Below are 17887 nucleotides of genomic sequence, written 5' to 3'. Positions count from 1 at the left end.
TCTAAATCTTATTTAAAGAGGAAGAAGAGACCCTGTTAATTGTATATTAATTGTGTTTAATTATCTTTCTGTCTTTTGGGCCTCCTTATCTCGAGAGACAATGGATACGCGCCTGGAGGTGGTCAGTGGTTTGTGAAGCAGCGCCTGGAGTGGCTATAAAGGCCAATTCTGGAGTGACAGGCTCTTCCACAGGTGCTGCAGAGAAATTTGTTTGTTGGGGCTGTTGCACAGTTGGCTCTCCCCTTGCGCCTCTGTCTTTTTTCCTGCCAACTACTAAGTCTCTTCGACTCGCCACAATTTAGCCCTGTCTTTATGGCTGCCCGCCAGCTCTGGCGAATGCTGGCAACTGACTCCCACGACTTGTGATCAATGTCACACGATTTCATGTCGCGTTTGCAGACGTCTTTATAACGGAGACATGGACGGCCGGTGGGTCTGATACCAGTGGCGAGCTCGCTGTACAATGTGTCTTTGGGGATCCTGCCATCTTCCATGCGGCTCACATGGCCAAGCCATCTCAAGCGCCGCTGACTCAGTAGTGTGTATAAGCTGGGGATGTTGGCCGCTTCAAGGACTTCTGTGTTGGAGATATAGTCCTGCCACCTGATGCCAAGTGTTTAATTATATGCAGGTGGAAATCATTAATTGAGGTTTCATTTGAGCACATATAAAGAGACACTTAATGAGACTGTGGGATGGCTGAGTTAGGAGCTTGTAATGGTTCACTCTGTAAGTAAATGTTAGACTGAGGAAAGATTGGCTGCAGTTTCATCCTTTAACTGGCTTTCTGGGGTATAACAATGGTAACCCCCTGGATGTTGAAGGTGGGGGACTTAGCGATGGCAATGCCATTGAATGTCCAGGTGAGATGGTTTGATTTTCTTTTGTTGAAGATGAACATTGCCTGGCACTTGTGTGGCATGAATGTTATTTGCTACTTATCAGCCCAAGCCTGAAGGTTGTTCAGGTCTTTCTGCATGTGGTAAAGGACTGCTTCACTATCTAAGGAGTTGTGAATGGATCTGAATATTGAATTTCTGAAGTGGATTGTCACTGCTGCAGATAGATACAGCAGGCAGTTTGCACACTGAACAGTCCCACAAACAGCTAAGAGATAACTGACTAGATAATCTGTTTTAGTGAATTTGATTGAGAGAAAAGTGCTGGTAAGAACACTGAAATATCAGATCTGTTCTTGCTTCAAATCTTTCCATGGGATCTCTTATATCCACTTGATATAACATCTCACCTCAATGAAGCTATCTGAAAGTATTACACTGGGAAAGTTAGTTAGATCAAGGCTCATGTCTGCAGAGTGAGACTTGAACTGACAATCTTTGGCCTCAGAGTTGTGAGTGTTCCCACTGACCCAAGATTCAAGTTTTGATAAAGGGTAATCTGTCATTTCTGTGTACAGATGCTGGCTGATGTGCTGTATATTTCTAGAATGTTCTGCTAGTATATTGTATTGCTAACAGGACCAGTGAAAAACAAATAAACATTGTCAGAAAATGGCAATTCTGGCTTCTTGTGCATTCCCAATTTCCACCATTGGTGGTCATGCCTTCAATTGTCTTGGCCTTAATTTCTAGAATTCCTTCCCTAATCCTCCTCCTTCCCCTTTAAGACGCTCCTTAAAATCTATCTCTTTCACTAAACTTTCGGTAATCTATCCTAATATCAACTTATATGGGTCAGTGTCAGACTTTCTTTGATAACACTCCTGTGAAGCACCTGAGGATGTTTTGTTCTATCAAAAGCTGCTACATAAATACAACTGGTTGTTGTTGTAATGCTGTACACAGCAGATCACATTGCTGATGAAAATAATGTTGTTCCTTTTCAAGATAACAAAGTTTGGAGTCCCGTGTGAGAATGCAGATGGGAATTGCATCCAACTTGTCACGTGCTCTACTGATTGGTAAATATATATATTATTTGTATGTAGTTTACTGTCAAATATAAGTCCTCATTATTCTAAAGTGGTTTTAACTGGTAGTTTCACATAATTACCAAGATTTTATTCCTGACCCCTGCCCACCAGCCTACAATTGCCTCATCAGCAAAGATTGGCCCAGTTCAGTCATAAGACAGAAGTGAGTGCTCTCAGTTAGAGAAACGTACAAATATAACAATTTAGGAGCAGGAGTAGGCCACTCAACACCTCGAGCCTGCTCTGCCATTAAATACGTTCATGGCGGAACTGATTACTCCACATTTCCACCTAACCCTGATAACCTTTCACCCCCTTGCTTATCAAGAAACTGCCAACCACTGCCTGAAAAATATTCAAAGACTTTGCTTCCTCACTTGTGTTCCTGGAATTTACTGAGCTTCACTGTTCTCAGTTTGGGGGTGAGTGTTCTCAGTTTGGGGGATCTGTCAAGTGTGCCCTCCTGATCAATGATTCCTGCTATAATGTTTGTGTATATATTCATATCAAATCTGCATCAATCTCTCATGCAACTCCATGTTTGAACCTCTCCAAAGTTGCATTTTGTGCTTTCCACAGCACTGAAACAGCCTGAATGACTTGCAGGACCCATTCTTGATTCTCAATTCTCAAACGCCCCAGCACTTCACTCCTTATTTGCTGAACTCACACAACACAACTTGGCCTTAATTGTCACAAACCCACCACCCCTCCTTAACTCTACATGCAATCGGGAGTTGGAGGTGTGAGCCTCCAGGCTCCACATAATGAATGACATCCTGTGTGACTGTGACTGTTGTAAACTTTCCCTCCTTGTCCTTTTCGACTTGTCTGTAGCCTTTGACACGGTTGACTGCACCATCCTCCTCAAATGCCTCTCCACTGTCATCCAGCTGGCTGGAACTACACTCACCTGGTTCCATTCTCATCTGTCTCATCGTATCCAAAGAATCACTTGCAATGTCTTCTCTTCCCAATCCTGAACCGTTATCGCTGGGGTTCCCCCAAGGTTCTTTTCTTGTCTGCCTCCTATTTCTCATCTGCATGCTGCCCTTTTGAAGACCATCTGAAGACACAGCGGACAGAGGGTGGGGGAGGCATGTATTCTTTTAGGGTGTGTTTGGGAAGTGTTTCCTGCTCCTGCTGGTTCCACACTGAGTTAAGTACAGGGGACTTTCTGCTGGTTTTACACCACATTGTGCTGTGACATTTCAGCACATGACAAGTGATGGGTTGAGACATTCACAAATGGAGAACGGATCCTGCGAGATGCGCAGGACCCTGATTTTAAATAAATTACTTTCACCTTTGAGTGGTCATGATGTACGGTTCCGATGCCAGTGAAAACCACCATATCCAATATGGCAGGCGGCTGAGAATGAGGCACTGCTGAATTTGTGACATCCAGGGTCAGCTTCCTGTCTAGGTGCAGCGTAGCAATGCACACAAATCTCCCTCTACTCTGTTCTTAAAATTAAGAATACAAGACTATATGCCCTCTTCAGCCTGCTCCACCAATTCAATAAGATTGTGGCTGATCTTCTACCGCAACTTCACTTTCCTGCCCGATACCCATCTGCCTTAATTCCCTTTGTACCCAAGAATCGAGCGATCTCCGTCTTGAGTGTACTCAGTGACGGACCATCCATAACCCTCTGGTGTGGAGAATGCCAAAGATTCTCAACTCTTTGAGCGACGAAATTTCTGCTCATCTCAGTCCTATATGGTCGTCCCTTATCCTGAGACTACGTCCCCATGTTCCAGTGCAAACACCCTCTCAGCATCTTCCTGTCAACTCCCTTCAGAACTTTATATGTTTCAATGAGATCACCTCTCATTCCTCTAAACTCCAGAGAATATCGTCCCATTCTACTCAATCTCTGCTCACCGGACAGCCCTCTTATCCCAGTGAAATGTCCCTTTATCACCACCTTTTGAAGATTGTTCTGTACTGTACCAGTGTGAATTTTCCATTTTCCCATTTCTGGTCTCTCTATGGGTCAGCATATACATGCTGTGGAATGCTTATGGTATTACTTTTCTACAGTTCCATATTGTTTTGGGATATTCGAAGACCTAAATCCACCACACAGACAATGCAGGAGAAACGGAAAATGGAGAAGGAGCTTCCAAATCCTGAAGGTGTACCTGACACTTTTAAGCATCTTGATCTCTACTGGAAGCCAATGCATCGGGTAATGTGAATATAGTTAATGTGAAAAGGAAGACAGAGCCTCTGTGAACTGCTTGACTTAATTGAGCCTCTTACCATGTGGCAACCGTGGTTCAGTCGGTCGCACTTTTGCCTCCAAGTCAGGAGGTTGTGGCTTCAAGTCCCACTCCGGAGATTTGGGTGTAAATTCTATGCTGACACATCTGTGCCAGTTCCAAGACAGTGTTCCACTGATGGAAGTGCTGTATTTTAGATGAGACATCAAACTTGGGCCCCATTTGTCCTCTCGGGTGGTCATAAAAAATTCCCATGGCACTATTTTGAAGAAGAGCAGGGGAGTTCACCCTAGATTCCTGGGCAATATTTATCCCTCAATCAATATTACTAAAACAGATGATCTAGTTATTATCACACTGCTATATGTGGGATCTTACTGTGCACATGTTGACTGTTGCATTTCCTACAGCAGTGACTGCACTTCAAAGACTGTTTTGAGTTTGTGAAATGAAAAGTATTTCTTTCCTTTGGTCTTTTACCATGTCGTGAAAGATTCTCATCAAATTTTCACTTATCAGCCATTAAGTGTAGTGTTGGCACAAATGCACAGGGACTACTTAAGCACCAACTCTTGTGATGTTACTCCAGCCCGACAAGCCAGCCCCAACTCTTCAATGCCATACAGTGTGGTCTTCTGTGTATATAGTAACTGGGTCATTCCTACATGCAGTAAAGCTGCCTCTACTTAGTCGAAGAGGATGTCTCAGACCCAACCTGAAAAAAGAGCCACCCCAAGGTGACATTTTTCCCACTCATCCTATGCTTTTCCAAGAAGTGAGAATGGTTGTATTTACAGCTGAGGAAAGATTGGATAGGCTCGGGTTGTTTTCCTTAGAACAGAGGAGGCTGAAGGGTGACTTAATAGAGGTGTACAAAATTATGAGGGGCCTAGATAGTGTAGACAGGAAGGACCTGTTTCACCTAGTGGAGAGGTCAATTACTAGGTGGCACAGATTTAAGGTAATTGACAGAAGGATTAGAGGGGACATGAGGAAAAACATTTTCACCCAGAGGGTGGTGGGTGGCTGGAATTCACTGCCCGGATCGGTGGTGGAGACAGAAACCTTCAACTCATTTAAAAGGTACCTGAAGTGCTGCAACCTGTAAGGCTACGGACTAGGTGCTGGAAGGTGGGATTAGATTGGACGGCTAATTTTTTTTTTCAGCCGGCGCAGACACAAATGGGCTGAATGGCCTCTTTCTGTGCTGTAATGGTTCTATGGCAGTTTAGTCCCAAATCAGAGGTGGTTTTATTCTCTACCCTCGTTGCGAATTGGATTGAGACAGTGTAAACACTTCTCCTGTAAGACCCTGGTTGCCACGGACACAAGGCTGCATTAGACTTGAAGCCAGGGCCCACAGCTTAAATTCAATCAAAAGAGAAATGTACTTGGACTAATTGCAATTTACTGTCTCATCTGTTTCGTGAAAAACCAGAGGACACAGATTTAAGATCAATGAAGATAGAACCTGTGGTGGTGTGACCAGCCATTGTTGTGATCTGGAATGTGCTGCCTGAAAGGGCAGTGGAAGTAGATTCAATAATAACTTTCAAAAGAGAATTGGATAAATACTGAAAAGGAAAAATAAATTACTTGGCTGTGGGCAAAGAACAGAGTGCGAGTGGTATGAATTGAATAGCTCTACCCTAGATCTGGCACAGACAGGATGGGCCGAATAGCCTTGCCCTCTGCTGTATCATTCTAATATTCTATGAATAAGTCTTTTTTTCTCTCAATCTCCAACAGGTGACTTTACCTAAGGTTGGAACCAGTGGAGAATACAGCCCTATGAAAATTAGCATGAAGGAGAAATGCACCGACAAGGTCCATGGTAAATACACTTATATCTCATACCTTCTATTTACAAGATCATGATTTGAAACAGGAGTAAGATTTCTCTAAGTACATTGTATCTCAAAATATCTTTAGTTGTTAAATCTAGTCAGAGTCCTTCATTTCTTCAATTAAATCAAGGGAATTTCCCCAGCACTACTGTTGTACAAACATTTCTTCCAACGAGGACATTTGCTTACAATTTTAATTTGTATTTTTGCACTGAATATGACAGTAACTTCCAAATTATCACGCAACACTGAGTTCATCACCCTATACATAAGAAATAGGAATGGGAGTAGACGATATGCCCCTGAGCATGCTCCAACATTCCATATGATCATGGCTGATCATCTGCCTCAACTCCACTTTCCCACCCACTCCCCATATCCCTTGGTTCCCTGAGAAATCAAAAGTTTGTCTCAGCCTTAAATATATTCAACGATGGAGCATCCACAACCCTCTGTGGCATAGAATTCCAAAGAATCACAACCCTTTGAGTGAAGACATTTCTCCTCCTCTCAGTCCTAAATGATCGTTCCTTTATCCTGAGACAGTTCTAGATTCCCCAGCCAGGGGAAACAACCTCAGTGTTTACCCTGTCAAGCCCTTTCAGAACCTTTGTTTCAATGAGATCACCTTTCATTCTCCTAAACTCCAGAGAGTATAGGCCCAATTTACTCAGCCTGTCATGATAGGACAACCCTCTCATCCCAGGAACCAATCAAATGAACCTTCACTGTATCGCCTCCAAGGCAAGTATATCCTTCCTTAGATACGGAGACCAAACCTGCACGTAGTACTCCAGGTGTGGTCTCCCCCAAACCCCGTACAACTGTAGCAACACTTTATTCTTGTACTCCTGTTCCCTTGCAATAAAGGCCAACATGCCATTTGCCTTCCTCATTGCTTGCTGTACCTGTATGCTAACTTTGTGTTCCTTGTACGAGAACACCAAGAACATCAACATTTACAAGTTTCACGCCTTTTTAAAAAAAACTCTGCTTTTCTATTTTTATGACCAAAGTGAATAATCTCACATTTCCCCACAACCCAAAGATGTTTTATCAATACATTAAGAGGAAGAGGATAACTAAGGAGAGAGTAGGGCCCATAAAAGACCAAAAAGGTAACCTATGTGTAGGAGCAGAAGATGTTGGTATGGTTCTTAATGAATACTTTGCTTCTGTCTTCCCCTTCTTTTGTGATAACGCAGTTATTGCAGTTAAGGAGGAGGAGTGTGAAGTATTGGATCTGGTAAACATAGGAAGAGAGGAAGTTGGGCGGCGCAGTGGTTAGCACTGCAGCCTCACAGCTCCAGCGACCCGGGTTCAATTCTGGGTACTGCCTGTGTGGAGTTTGCAAGTTCTCCGTGTCTGCGTGGGTTTCCTCCGACAGCCAAAAGACTTGCAGGTTGGTAGGTAAATTGGCCATTATAAATTGCCCCTAGTATAGGTAGCTGGTAGGGAACTTTAGGGACAGGTGGGGATGTGGTAGGAATATGGGATTAGTGTATTAGTATAAATGGGTGGTTGATGGTCGGCACAGACTCGGTGGGCCGAAGGGCCTGTTTCAGTGCTGTATCTCTTTTAAAAACTAAAACTATTAATGGGATTAGCATCCTTGAAAGTTGATGAAATGTATCCTCTTGCTGCTTTTAGCAACCTAGAGGAAATAGCAGAGGGTCTGATCATCATTTTCCAGTCCTCACTGGATATAGGTGTGGTGCCAGAGGATTGGAGAATTGCTAACGTTGTACCTGTTTAAAAAGGGAGTGAAGGATAGACCGAATAGTTACAGGCCAATCAGTCTAACCTCAGTAGTAGGCAAATTATTGGAATCTATTCAGACAGGTTAAACTGTCAGTTCAAAAGGCACAGGTTAATCAAGGATAGTCAGCATGGATCTTGCTTGACCAACTTGGTTGAATTTTTTTGAAGAAGTAATAAGGAAGATAGATCAAGGTAGTGCAGTTGATGTAGTCTAGATGGATTTTAGCGAAGCTTTTGACAAGGTCCCACATGAAAGACTGGTTGAAAAAATAAAATCCCATGGGATCCAGGGAAATGCAGCAAGGTGGATACAAAATTGGCTCAGTGGCAGGAAACCAAGGATAATTGTTGATGGCTGTTTTATCAACTGGAGGGCTGTTTGCAGTGGCGTTCCACAGGGCTCAGTACTGGGCCCCCTGCTTTTTATGGTGTATATTAACAATTTGGACGTAAATGTATGGGCATGATCAAGAAGTTTGCAGATGACACAAAGATTGGCCGTGTGGTAGATAGCGAGGAGGATAGCTGTCAGCTGCAGGAAGATATTGATGGTCTGGTCAGACGAGCAGAAAGGTGGCAAATGGAATTCAACTTGGAGAAGTGTGAGGTTATGTATTTGGGGAGATCAAACAAGGAAAAGGAATACACGATTAATGGGAAAATACTGAAGTGTAGAGGAAGTAAGAGACCTTGAAGTGAATGTCCACAGATCCCTGAAGGTAGCAGGACATGTCGATAAGGTGATTAAAAAGGCATATGGAATCCTTTCCTTTATTAGTCGAGGTATAAAATACAAGAGCAGGGAGATTATGCTGGAACTGTATAAATCATTGGTTAGGCCACAACCTGAGTACTGTGTGCAGTTCTGGTCACCTCATTACAGAAAGGATGTAATTGCACTAGAGAGGGTACAGAGGAGATTTGAGGATGTTGCCAGGACTGGGAAAAATGCTGCAGGGCTACGGACCAATTGCTGGAAGGTGGGTTCAGAATAGATGGATAGTTTTTCGGCTGGCCCAAGTGGCCTCTTTCTGTGCCTTAAACTTTCTATGATTATACTCCATCTGCCACCTTGTTGCCCACTCACTTAATCTGTCTATATCTCTTTGCAGCCTCTTTGTATCCTCCTCACAGCTTATATTGCCACCGAGCTTTGTATTTCAGCAAACTTAGATACATTACTTCCTGTCTCTTCTAAATCATTAATATAGATTGTAAATAGCTGAGGCCCCAGCACTGATCCCTGCAGCACTCCACTGGTTACTGCCTGCCAACTGGGGGGAGAAGGTGGCGTAGTGGTAATGTCAGAGTTAGCAATCCAGAGGCCCAGGATAATGCCCTGGGGATTAAAAACAAGAAATGCTGGAAATACTCAGCAGGTCTGGCAGCATCTGTGCAGAGAAACAGTTAACGTTTCAGCTGAGTGACCTTTCATCAGAACCTGGGGACATGGGTTCAAATTGCACCATGTCAGCTGGTGAGATTTAAATTCAATTAATTCATAAATTAAATTAATAAAACTCTGGAATCGAAAGCTAGTCTCAGTAATGGTGCCATGAAACTATCATCAATTGTCATAAAAACCCATCTGGTTCACTAATGTTCTTTAGGGAAGGAAATCTGCTGTCCTTACCTGGTCTGGCCTACATGTGACTCCAGACCCACAGCAATGTGGTTGACTGTAAACCGCCTTCTGCAATGACCTATCAAGACACTCAGTTGTCAAGGACTATTAGGGATGAACAACAAATGCTGGCCTTGCCAACGATGCCCACATCCCATGAAAGAATAGAAAAAAACTTGAAAATGTCCCGTTTATCCTTTCTCTCTGCTTCCTGCCCATTAACCAATCCTCTGGCCATGCTAATATAAAAGCAAAATACTGTGGATGCTGGAAATCTAAAACAAAAACTGAGTGCTGGAAATACTCAGTGGGTCTGGCAGCATCTGTGGAGAGAGAAACTGAGTTAATGTTTAATGTCAACGACCTTTCATCGGAACTGGCAAAGGTTAGAAATGTAATAGGTTTTGAGCAAGTGACAGTGGGGGGGTTGGGGGAGAGGGCAGAAGGCGAGAGAGATTAAATGACAAACATATCATGGCACAAAAGACAAGTGTAGTGAATAGTTGCAGTAAAAGACAAAGCATTTGTCCAGAAAAAGAGCATGAATGGCAGAATTATGAACAGCTCTTTCTGAAAACAAAAGCATGGAATACAAGTTTAAGACCGCCACATGGTTTATAAAAAAAAAAAAAATCAAATGTCTTTTGGAAATCCAAGTCTACTATATCTACTGACTCCACTTTATCTACCCGACTAGTTACATCCTCATTAAGAAAAACTCTAATAAATCTGTCGGACAAGATTTCCCTTTAGTAAAACCACGTTGAGTCTGTTTTACTCTGTCAGATACCGAGAGTTCATTGTGCGACACCAGCTGCCAATGTGATTTCCCCTGTAACAGCTCTGCTGTTGGCAAATCCATCCCGGTACAGCATCTCCCTCAAAATAAACTCCTCACTTCAACCAAATAGAGCTTCTGCTCCAAATAACTACACAAATCCTTCCTCTAACCTGCAAACGTTAATCCTAATGCTAAGTCTAGTTTCTGTAGGTGCAGTCACCAATAATTGAACTCTTCTTCTTTGGCCTCCTTGTCTCGGGAGACAATGGGTAAGCGCCTGGAGGTGGTTTGTGATGCAGTGCCTGGAGTGGCTATAAAAGCCAATTCTAGAGTGACAGGCTCTTCCACAGGTGCTGCAGAAAAATTTGATTGTCGGGGCTGTTACACAGTTGGCTCTCGCCTTGCGCTTCTGTCTTTTTTCCTGCCAACTGCTAAGTCTCTTCGACTCGCCACATTTTAGCCCCGCCTTTATGGCTGCCCGCCAGCTCTGGCGATCGCTGGCAACTGACTCCCACGACTTGTGATCAATGTCACAGGACTTCATGTCGTGTTTGCAGACGTCTTTAAAGTGGAGACATGGACAGCCGGTGGGTCTGATACCAGTGGCGAGCTCGCTGTACAATGTATCTTTGGGGATCCTGCCATCTTCCATGCGGCTCACATGGCCAAACCATCTCGAGCGCCGCTGACTCAGTAGTGTGTATAAGCTGGGGATGTTGGCCGCCTCGAGGACTTCTGTGTTGGAGATACGGTCCTGCCACCTGATGCCAAGGATTCTCCGGAGGCAGCGAAGATGGAATGAATTGAGACATCGCTCTTGGCTGACATACTTTGTCCAGGCCTCGCTGCCATAGAGCAAGGTACTGAGGACACAGGCCTGATACACTCGGATCTTTGTGTTCCGTGTCAGTGCACCATTTTCCCACACTCTCTTGGCCAGTCTGGACATAGCAGTGGAAGCCTTTCCCATGCGCTTGTTGATTTTCTGTATCTGGAGACAGGTTACTGGTGATAGTTGAGCCTCGGTAGGTGAACTCTTGAACCACTTCCAGAGTGTGGTTGCCAATATTGATGGATGGAGCATTTCTGACGTCCTGCCCCATGATGTTCGTTTTCTTTCGGCTGATGGTTAGGCCAAATTCATTGCAGGCAGCCGCAAACCTGTCTGAGACTCTGCAGGCACTCTTCAGTGTGAGATGTTAAAGCAGCATCGTCAGCAAAGAGGAGTTCCCTGATGAGGACTTTCCGTACTTTGGACTTCGCTCTTAGACGGGCAAGGTTGAACAACCTGCCCCCAGATCTTGTGTGGAGGAAAACTCCTTCAGAAGACTTGAACGCATGTGAAAGCAGCAGGGAGAAGAAAATCCCAAAAAGTGTGGGTGCGAGAACACAGCCCTGTTTCACACCACTCAGGATAGGAAAGGGGTCTGATGAGGTGCTGCCATGTTGAATTGTGCCTTTCATATTGTCATGGAATGAGGTGATGATACTTAGTAGCTTTGGTGGACATCCAATCTTTTCTAGTAGTCTGAAGAGACCACATCTGCTGACTAGGTCAAAGGCTTTGGTGAGATCAATGAAAGCAATGTAGAGGGGCATCTGTTGTTCGTGGCATTTCTGCTGTATCTGACTAAGGGAGAACAGCATGTCGACGGTTGATCTCTCTGCACGGAAGCCACACTGTGCCTCAGGGTAGATGCGCTCGGCCAGCTTCTAGAGCCTGTTTAAAGCGACTCGAGCAAAGACTTTCCCCACTATGCTGAGCAGGGAAATTCCATGGTAGTTGTTGCAGTCACCACGGTCACCTTTGTTTTTATAGAGGGTGATGATATTGGCATCACGCATGTCCTGAGGCATTTCTCCCTCGTCCCAGCACAGGCATAGCAGTTCATGTAGTGCTGAGAGTATAGCAGGCTTGGCACTCTTGATTATTTCAGGGGTAATGCTGTCCTTCCCAAGGGCTTTTCTGCTGGCTAGAGAATCAATGGCATCACTGAGTTCCGATTTGGTTGGCTGTACGTCCAGCTCATCCATGACTGGTAGAGGCTGGGCTGCATTGAGGGCAGTCTCGGTGACAACATTCTCCTTGGAGTACAGTTCTAGGTAGTGCTCAACCCAGCGGTCCTAATGAACTAATGGGGCCATAAATATAGTCACTAATAAATTCAATAAGAAAATTCAGGAGAAACTTCTTTACCAGAGAGTGGTGAGAATATGGAACTCGCTACCACAGGGAATGGTTGCGCAGAATACTTTTGTTTCTTCTTCATTCATGGGATGTGGTGTCGCTGGCTAGGCCAGCATTTATTGCCCATCCCTAATTGCCCTTGAGAAGGTGGTGGTGAGCTGCCTTCTTGAACCACTGCAGTCCTAAGATGTAGTTACACCCACAGTGCTTCCATGATTTTGACTCAGTGACAGTGAAGAAATGATACAGTTCCAAGTCATGATGGTGTATGACTTGGAGGGGAACTTGCAGGTGGTGGTGTTCCTATGCATCTGCTGCTGTTGTCCTTCTAGATGATCGGGGTCACGGGTTTGGAAAGTGCTGTCGAAGGAGACTTGGTGAATTGCTGCAGTGCATCCTGTATATGGTATGCACTGCTGCCACTGTGCGTCGGTGGTGAAGGAATTGAATATTGAAGGTGGTGGATGGGATGCCAATCAAGAGGGCTGCTTTTTCCTGGATGGTGTTGAGCTTCTTGAGTGTTGTTGGAGCTGCACCCATCCAGGCAAGTGGAGAGTATTCCATCACACTCCTAACTGGTACCTTGTAGATGATGGACAAACTTTGTGGAGGCAGGAGGCGAGTTACTGAGTTACTCACTGCAGAATTCCTAGCCTCTGACCTGCTCTAGTAGTCGCAGTATTTATGTGGCTCTTCCAGTTCAGTTTCTGGTCAACGGTAGCCCCCAGGATGTTGATAGTGGGGGATTCAGTGATGGTAATGCCTTTGAATGTCAAGGGGATATAGTTAGATTCTCTCGTTTGACATGATCATTGCCTAGCACCTAGGTGGCAAGTAATATTCATGCCACACATCAGCCCAAGCCTGACTGTTGTCCAGGTCTTCCTGCATCTGGACACGGGCTGCTTCAGTATCAGGAGTCATGAATGGTACTGAGCGTTGGGCTATCATCAGCAAACATCCCCACTTCTGACCTTTTATAATGGAAAGAAGGTCATTGCTAAAGCAGCTGAAGATGGTTTGGCCTAGGAAACTACCCTGAGGAACTCCTGCAATCATGTCCTGGAGCTCAGATGATTGACCTCCAACAACCACAAGCATCTTCCATTGTGCTAGATATGACTCCAACCAGTGGAGGGTTTTCCCCCTGATTCCCATTGACCTCAGTTTTGCTAGGGCTCCTTGATGCCATACTCGGTCAAATGCTGCCTTGATGTCAAGGGCAGTCACCCTCACCTCACCTCTGGAGTTGAGCTCTTTTGTCCATGTTTGAACCAAGGCTGCAATGAGGTCAGGAGCTGAGTGGCCCTGGCAGAACCCAAACTGAGCGTCACTGAGCAGGTTATTGCTAAGCAAGTGCCGCTTGATAGTACAGTCGATGACACCTTCCATTACTTTACTGCTGATCGAGAGTAGACTGATGGGGCAGTGATTGGCTGGGTTGCATTTGTCCTGCTTTTGTGGACAGGACATACCTGGGCAATTTTCCACATTGCCAGGTAAATGCCAATGTTGTAGCAGTACTGGAACAGCTTGGCTAAGGGCACGGCTAGTTCTGGAGCACGTCTTCAGTACTAATGCCGGAATGTTGTCAGGGCCCATAGCCTTTGCAGTATCCAGTGCCTTTAGCTGTTTCTCAATATCATGTCGAGTGAATTGGGTTGGATGAAGACTGGCATCTGATGCTGGGGACCTCAGGAGGAGGCCGAGATGGATCATCCATTCAGCCCTTCTAGCTGAAGATTGTTGCAAATGCTTCAGCCTTATCTTTCGCACTGATGTGCTGGGTTCCCCCATCATTGAGGATGGGGATATTTGTGGAGCCACTTCCTCCTGTTAGTTGTTTAATTGTCCACCATCATTCACGACTAGATATGGCAGGACTGCAGAGCTGAGATCTGATCCTTTGGTTGTGGGAGTATAGATGGCTTTAAGGGAAAGCTGGATGAACATGAGGGAGAAAAAAATTGAAGGTTATGCTGATAGGATAAGATGAAAAGTGTGGGAGGAGGCTCGGGTGGAACATAAACAGCGGCACGGACTAGCTGAGCCAACTGGATGGGTGCAGCTCCAACAGTATTCAAGAAGTTCAACACCATCCAGGACAAAGCAGCCTGCTTGACTGGCACCCCATTCACCACCTTTAAACATTCACTCCCTCCTCCACCAATGCACAGTAGCAGCAGTGTGTACCACCTACAAGATGCACTGCAGCAACTCACCAAGGCTCCTTCAACAGCACCTTCAAAACCTGTGAGTTCGGCCACGTAGAAGGACAAGGGCAGCAGATGCATGGGAACACCACCAGCTGCAAGTTCCCCTCCAAGTCACACACCATCCTGACTTGGAACTATATCGTCGTTCCTTCACTTTCGCTGGGTCAAAATCCTGGAACTCCTTTCCTAACAGCACTGTTGGTGTACCTACCCCACATGGACTGCAGCGGTTCACAAAGGCAGCTCACCACCACCTTGTCAAGGACAAGTGGGGGTGGGTAATAGACATAGGTTTGGTTCTATGCTGTACATAATTAGTCAAGGAAAAGCTCACTCAAAGAAGAGCTGAGTGAGCACAAGTGTTGAAGGTGATGTCCCTATGCACCAGTCTAGTCAGGTTCATGATGGACACAGAATGGTGACTCAGCGCACAGTTGTAAGCAGATATCATTATTTTAAGTTGTTCTTTTCCATCAGTTTTGGAATCAGTGAATCACCAATCTTGCCAGTGATTTGAACTGTCTTTTCTTCTTTGGCCTCCTTGTCTCGAGAGACAATGGGTAAGTGCCTGGAGGTAGTCAGTGGTTTGTGTAACAGCGCCTGGAGTGACTATAAAGGCCGATTTTAGAGTGACAGACTCTTCCACAGGTGCTGCAGATAAAATTGGTTGTCGGGGCTGTTACACAGTTGGCTCTCCCCTTGTGCTTCTGTCTTTTTTTTTCCTGCCAACTGCTAAGTCTCTTTGACTCGCCACACTTTAGCCCTGCCTTTATGGCTGCCTGCCAGCTCTGGCGATCACTGGCAACTGACTCCCACGACTTGTGATCAATGTCACAGGACTTCATGTCGCGTTTGCAGACGTTTTTAAAGCAGAGATATGGATGGCCAGTAGGTCTGATACCAGTGGCGAGCTCGCTATACAATATGTCTTTGGGGATCCTGCCATCTTCCATGCGGCTCACATGGCCAAGCCATCTCAAGCGCTGCTGAATCAGTAGTGTGTATAAACTGGGGATGTTGGCCGCCTCAAGGACTTCTGTGTTGGACATACGGTACTCCGGATTCTCCGGAGGCAGCGAAGATGGAATGAATTGAGACGTCGCTCTTGGCTGACATACGTTGTCCAGGCCTCACTGCCATAGAGCAAGGTAGTGAGGACTGTATACACACATATATCTATATCTAATCAGCCCATTTATAATATGTAACTGCTGTCCAATTTATACTGTGTTAATGCAGCATGTCACAACGCAATCATCACTGGGCACTTAAAAAGCTAACACATATTCCCTGAAAGGCCAAAGAAGAAAATAACAATGCACACAGACTTAACATCCTTTATATCTCAGTGCTACCTCCAAGATGGACAAGCGTTATCTCATTTATATCATGGTACTATCCCTAGTGGAATGCAGATTGTCTCATTCATCTATAGTAGCGATTGTAAAATAGAATATTGAACTGTGGAGAGATGCAAAAAAGTTTCATCAATTCTGTTCCAGACACAAATACTGAATAAACAATAGCTTCATTTGTGCCCCACACAAATACCTTTTAGAGTGGACAGCACTAGAATTGATTGACACTACTGCCATCTGCTTAATGACCCAACACTGGATAGTTTGTTTCTGTTGCAATGCATTATTATACTTGGGTTTTTCGGTGTCAGTCTTAAAAAATAAAATTACAACCACTGTTTGGGGTTTGTAGCCTATCCCCACTCGATCCTGTTACTACATCCTAAATGCTGCGTGTTAGTTGACACCTTTTGGTCTTTAACAGATGGATTTCAATGTAGGTGACTATGAAGTTATCCACTTTGGACAAAAAAAATACAGATTCAAGTACCATTTAAATGATAAAAATCTAGGAACAAAGAGGTTTAGGGGTCCATGTACATAGAAGACTAAAATGTAGTAGTCAGATATAAAAAAATCATCAATAATGCTAATGGAATGCTGGCCTTTATGATTGGAGGGCTAGAATATAAAGGGGAGGAAGTTTTACTACAGCTAGTCTGTTTAGACCACAGACCGAATTTTATTCCAGTGACGGGGGTCCCAGAGGTGGAAGGTAGGTGGAGAACCCACCTCGGCCCTCTGTCGGACCCCTGTTGCTATTTAACAGCTGGCAGCCAATTAACTTGCCGCCGTCCTGGATACCGTCCCTTTAAGGGACGAGCTCCCACCTCCAATCGGAGGGCCAACAGCTCTGCGGTACCAGCAGTGCCATTGGGAGCAGTGGCGACCGCCGGTGAGGGGCAAGTCATGCCTCACAAGCCTTATTGAATTCCTTGAAGATGTGGGCGGCACAGTGGCGCAGTGGTTAGCACCGCAGCCTCACAGCTCCAGCGACCCGGGTTCAATTCCGGGTACTGCCTGTGTGGAGTTTGCAAGTTCTCCCTGTGTCTGCGTGGGTTTCCTCCGGGTGCTCGGGTTTCCTCCCACACGCCAAAAGACTTGTAGGTTGATGGGTAAATTGGCCATTATAAATTGCCCCTAGTATAGGTAGGTGGTAGGGAAATATAGGGACAGGTGGGGATGTGGTAGGAATATGGGATTAGTGTAGGATTAGTATAAATGGGTGGTTGATTGTCGGCACAGACACGGCGGGCCGAAGGGCCTGTTTCAGTGCTGTATCTCTAAAACTAAAACTAAAAACTAAAGTGCAGCGATGAAAATAGAGAACCCAAACTGAAACAGCCACATCCTGGTCCATTGTTGGTCAACACAGGGAGAGGGTTCTGCGTCTCCCAATTTTTTGTTATGTGATTCTCTGATAAATTCTCTCAGTTCTGGTATCATCAGGAAAGACTGAACAGGCTGTGTTCTTTTCTCTAGATCAGGGGTCTGCTATCCGCAGCGCTGAAGCCACATGCAACTCTTTCGCATCTCATTTGCAGCTCCCAACATTTTCCAATCGGATCGCATTATCATGAAAAAAAAATTAAGTCAAGAAAATTACAAATTAAAGAACTAGACACCAACAAAACTTTCCTTTATTGAGTTATTCATTTGCTTAATCAAAAAATTAGTTTCTATGCTGTCGGCTTCAAAATAAGCATTTTTAGGGTTTATCTCAGAAAATATATGGTAATTGTGGTCCTAAAAAGATAAATTAAAAGTTCAGACCACTCTTAACAGTGCAGATTCCTAGCTGTTGGCAGTTTACCTCATGATTCAATTCATCGATGTTAAAGAATTTAGCATTCACAATTATTTAACATTATAAATATAGTTAATTATATAAATGGTATCAGGAGAAATATCACACATGGGATTTATCTCACTTACTGAAGAAGTAAGAGT

The 17887-nt window shown here is 44.7% G+C and overlaps 1 protein-coding gene across 4 annotated transcripts in view; it reads left to right on the top strand.

The window, feature by feature from the left end:
- dnai3 (dynein axonemal intermediate chain 3) overlaps positions 1 to 17887 on the top strand; it is a 132902-nt gene that overhangs the window by 87460 nt on the left and 27555 nt on the right. For all 4 annotated transcript variants that reach the window (XM_068036333.1, XM_068036332.1, XM_068036331.1 and 1 more), the window contains 3 exons: positions 1848 to 1921; positions 3981 to 4128; positions 5912 to 5996. In XM_068036333.1, the coding sequence (XP_067892434.1) occupies positions 1848 to 1921; positions 3981 to 4128; positions 5912 to 5996 (307 nt within the window). The remainder of the gene's footprint in view (positions 1 to 1847; positions 1922 to 3980; positions 4129 to 5911; positions 5997 to 17887) is intronic.

Source organism: Heterodontus francisci, chromosome 8, assembly GCF_036365525.1.
Source record: "Heterodontus francisci isolate sHetFra1 chromosome 8, sHetFra1.hap1, whole genome shotgun sequence".
Classification (NCBI taxonomy): domain Eukaryota; kingdom Metazoa; phylum Chordata; class Chondrichthyes; order Heterodontiformes; family Heterodontidae; genus Heterodontus; species Heterodontus francisci.
Note: the sequence above shows the minus strand (reverse complement) of the source record. Positions and strands in the feature narration are given on the sequence as shown.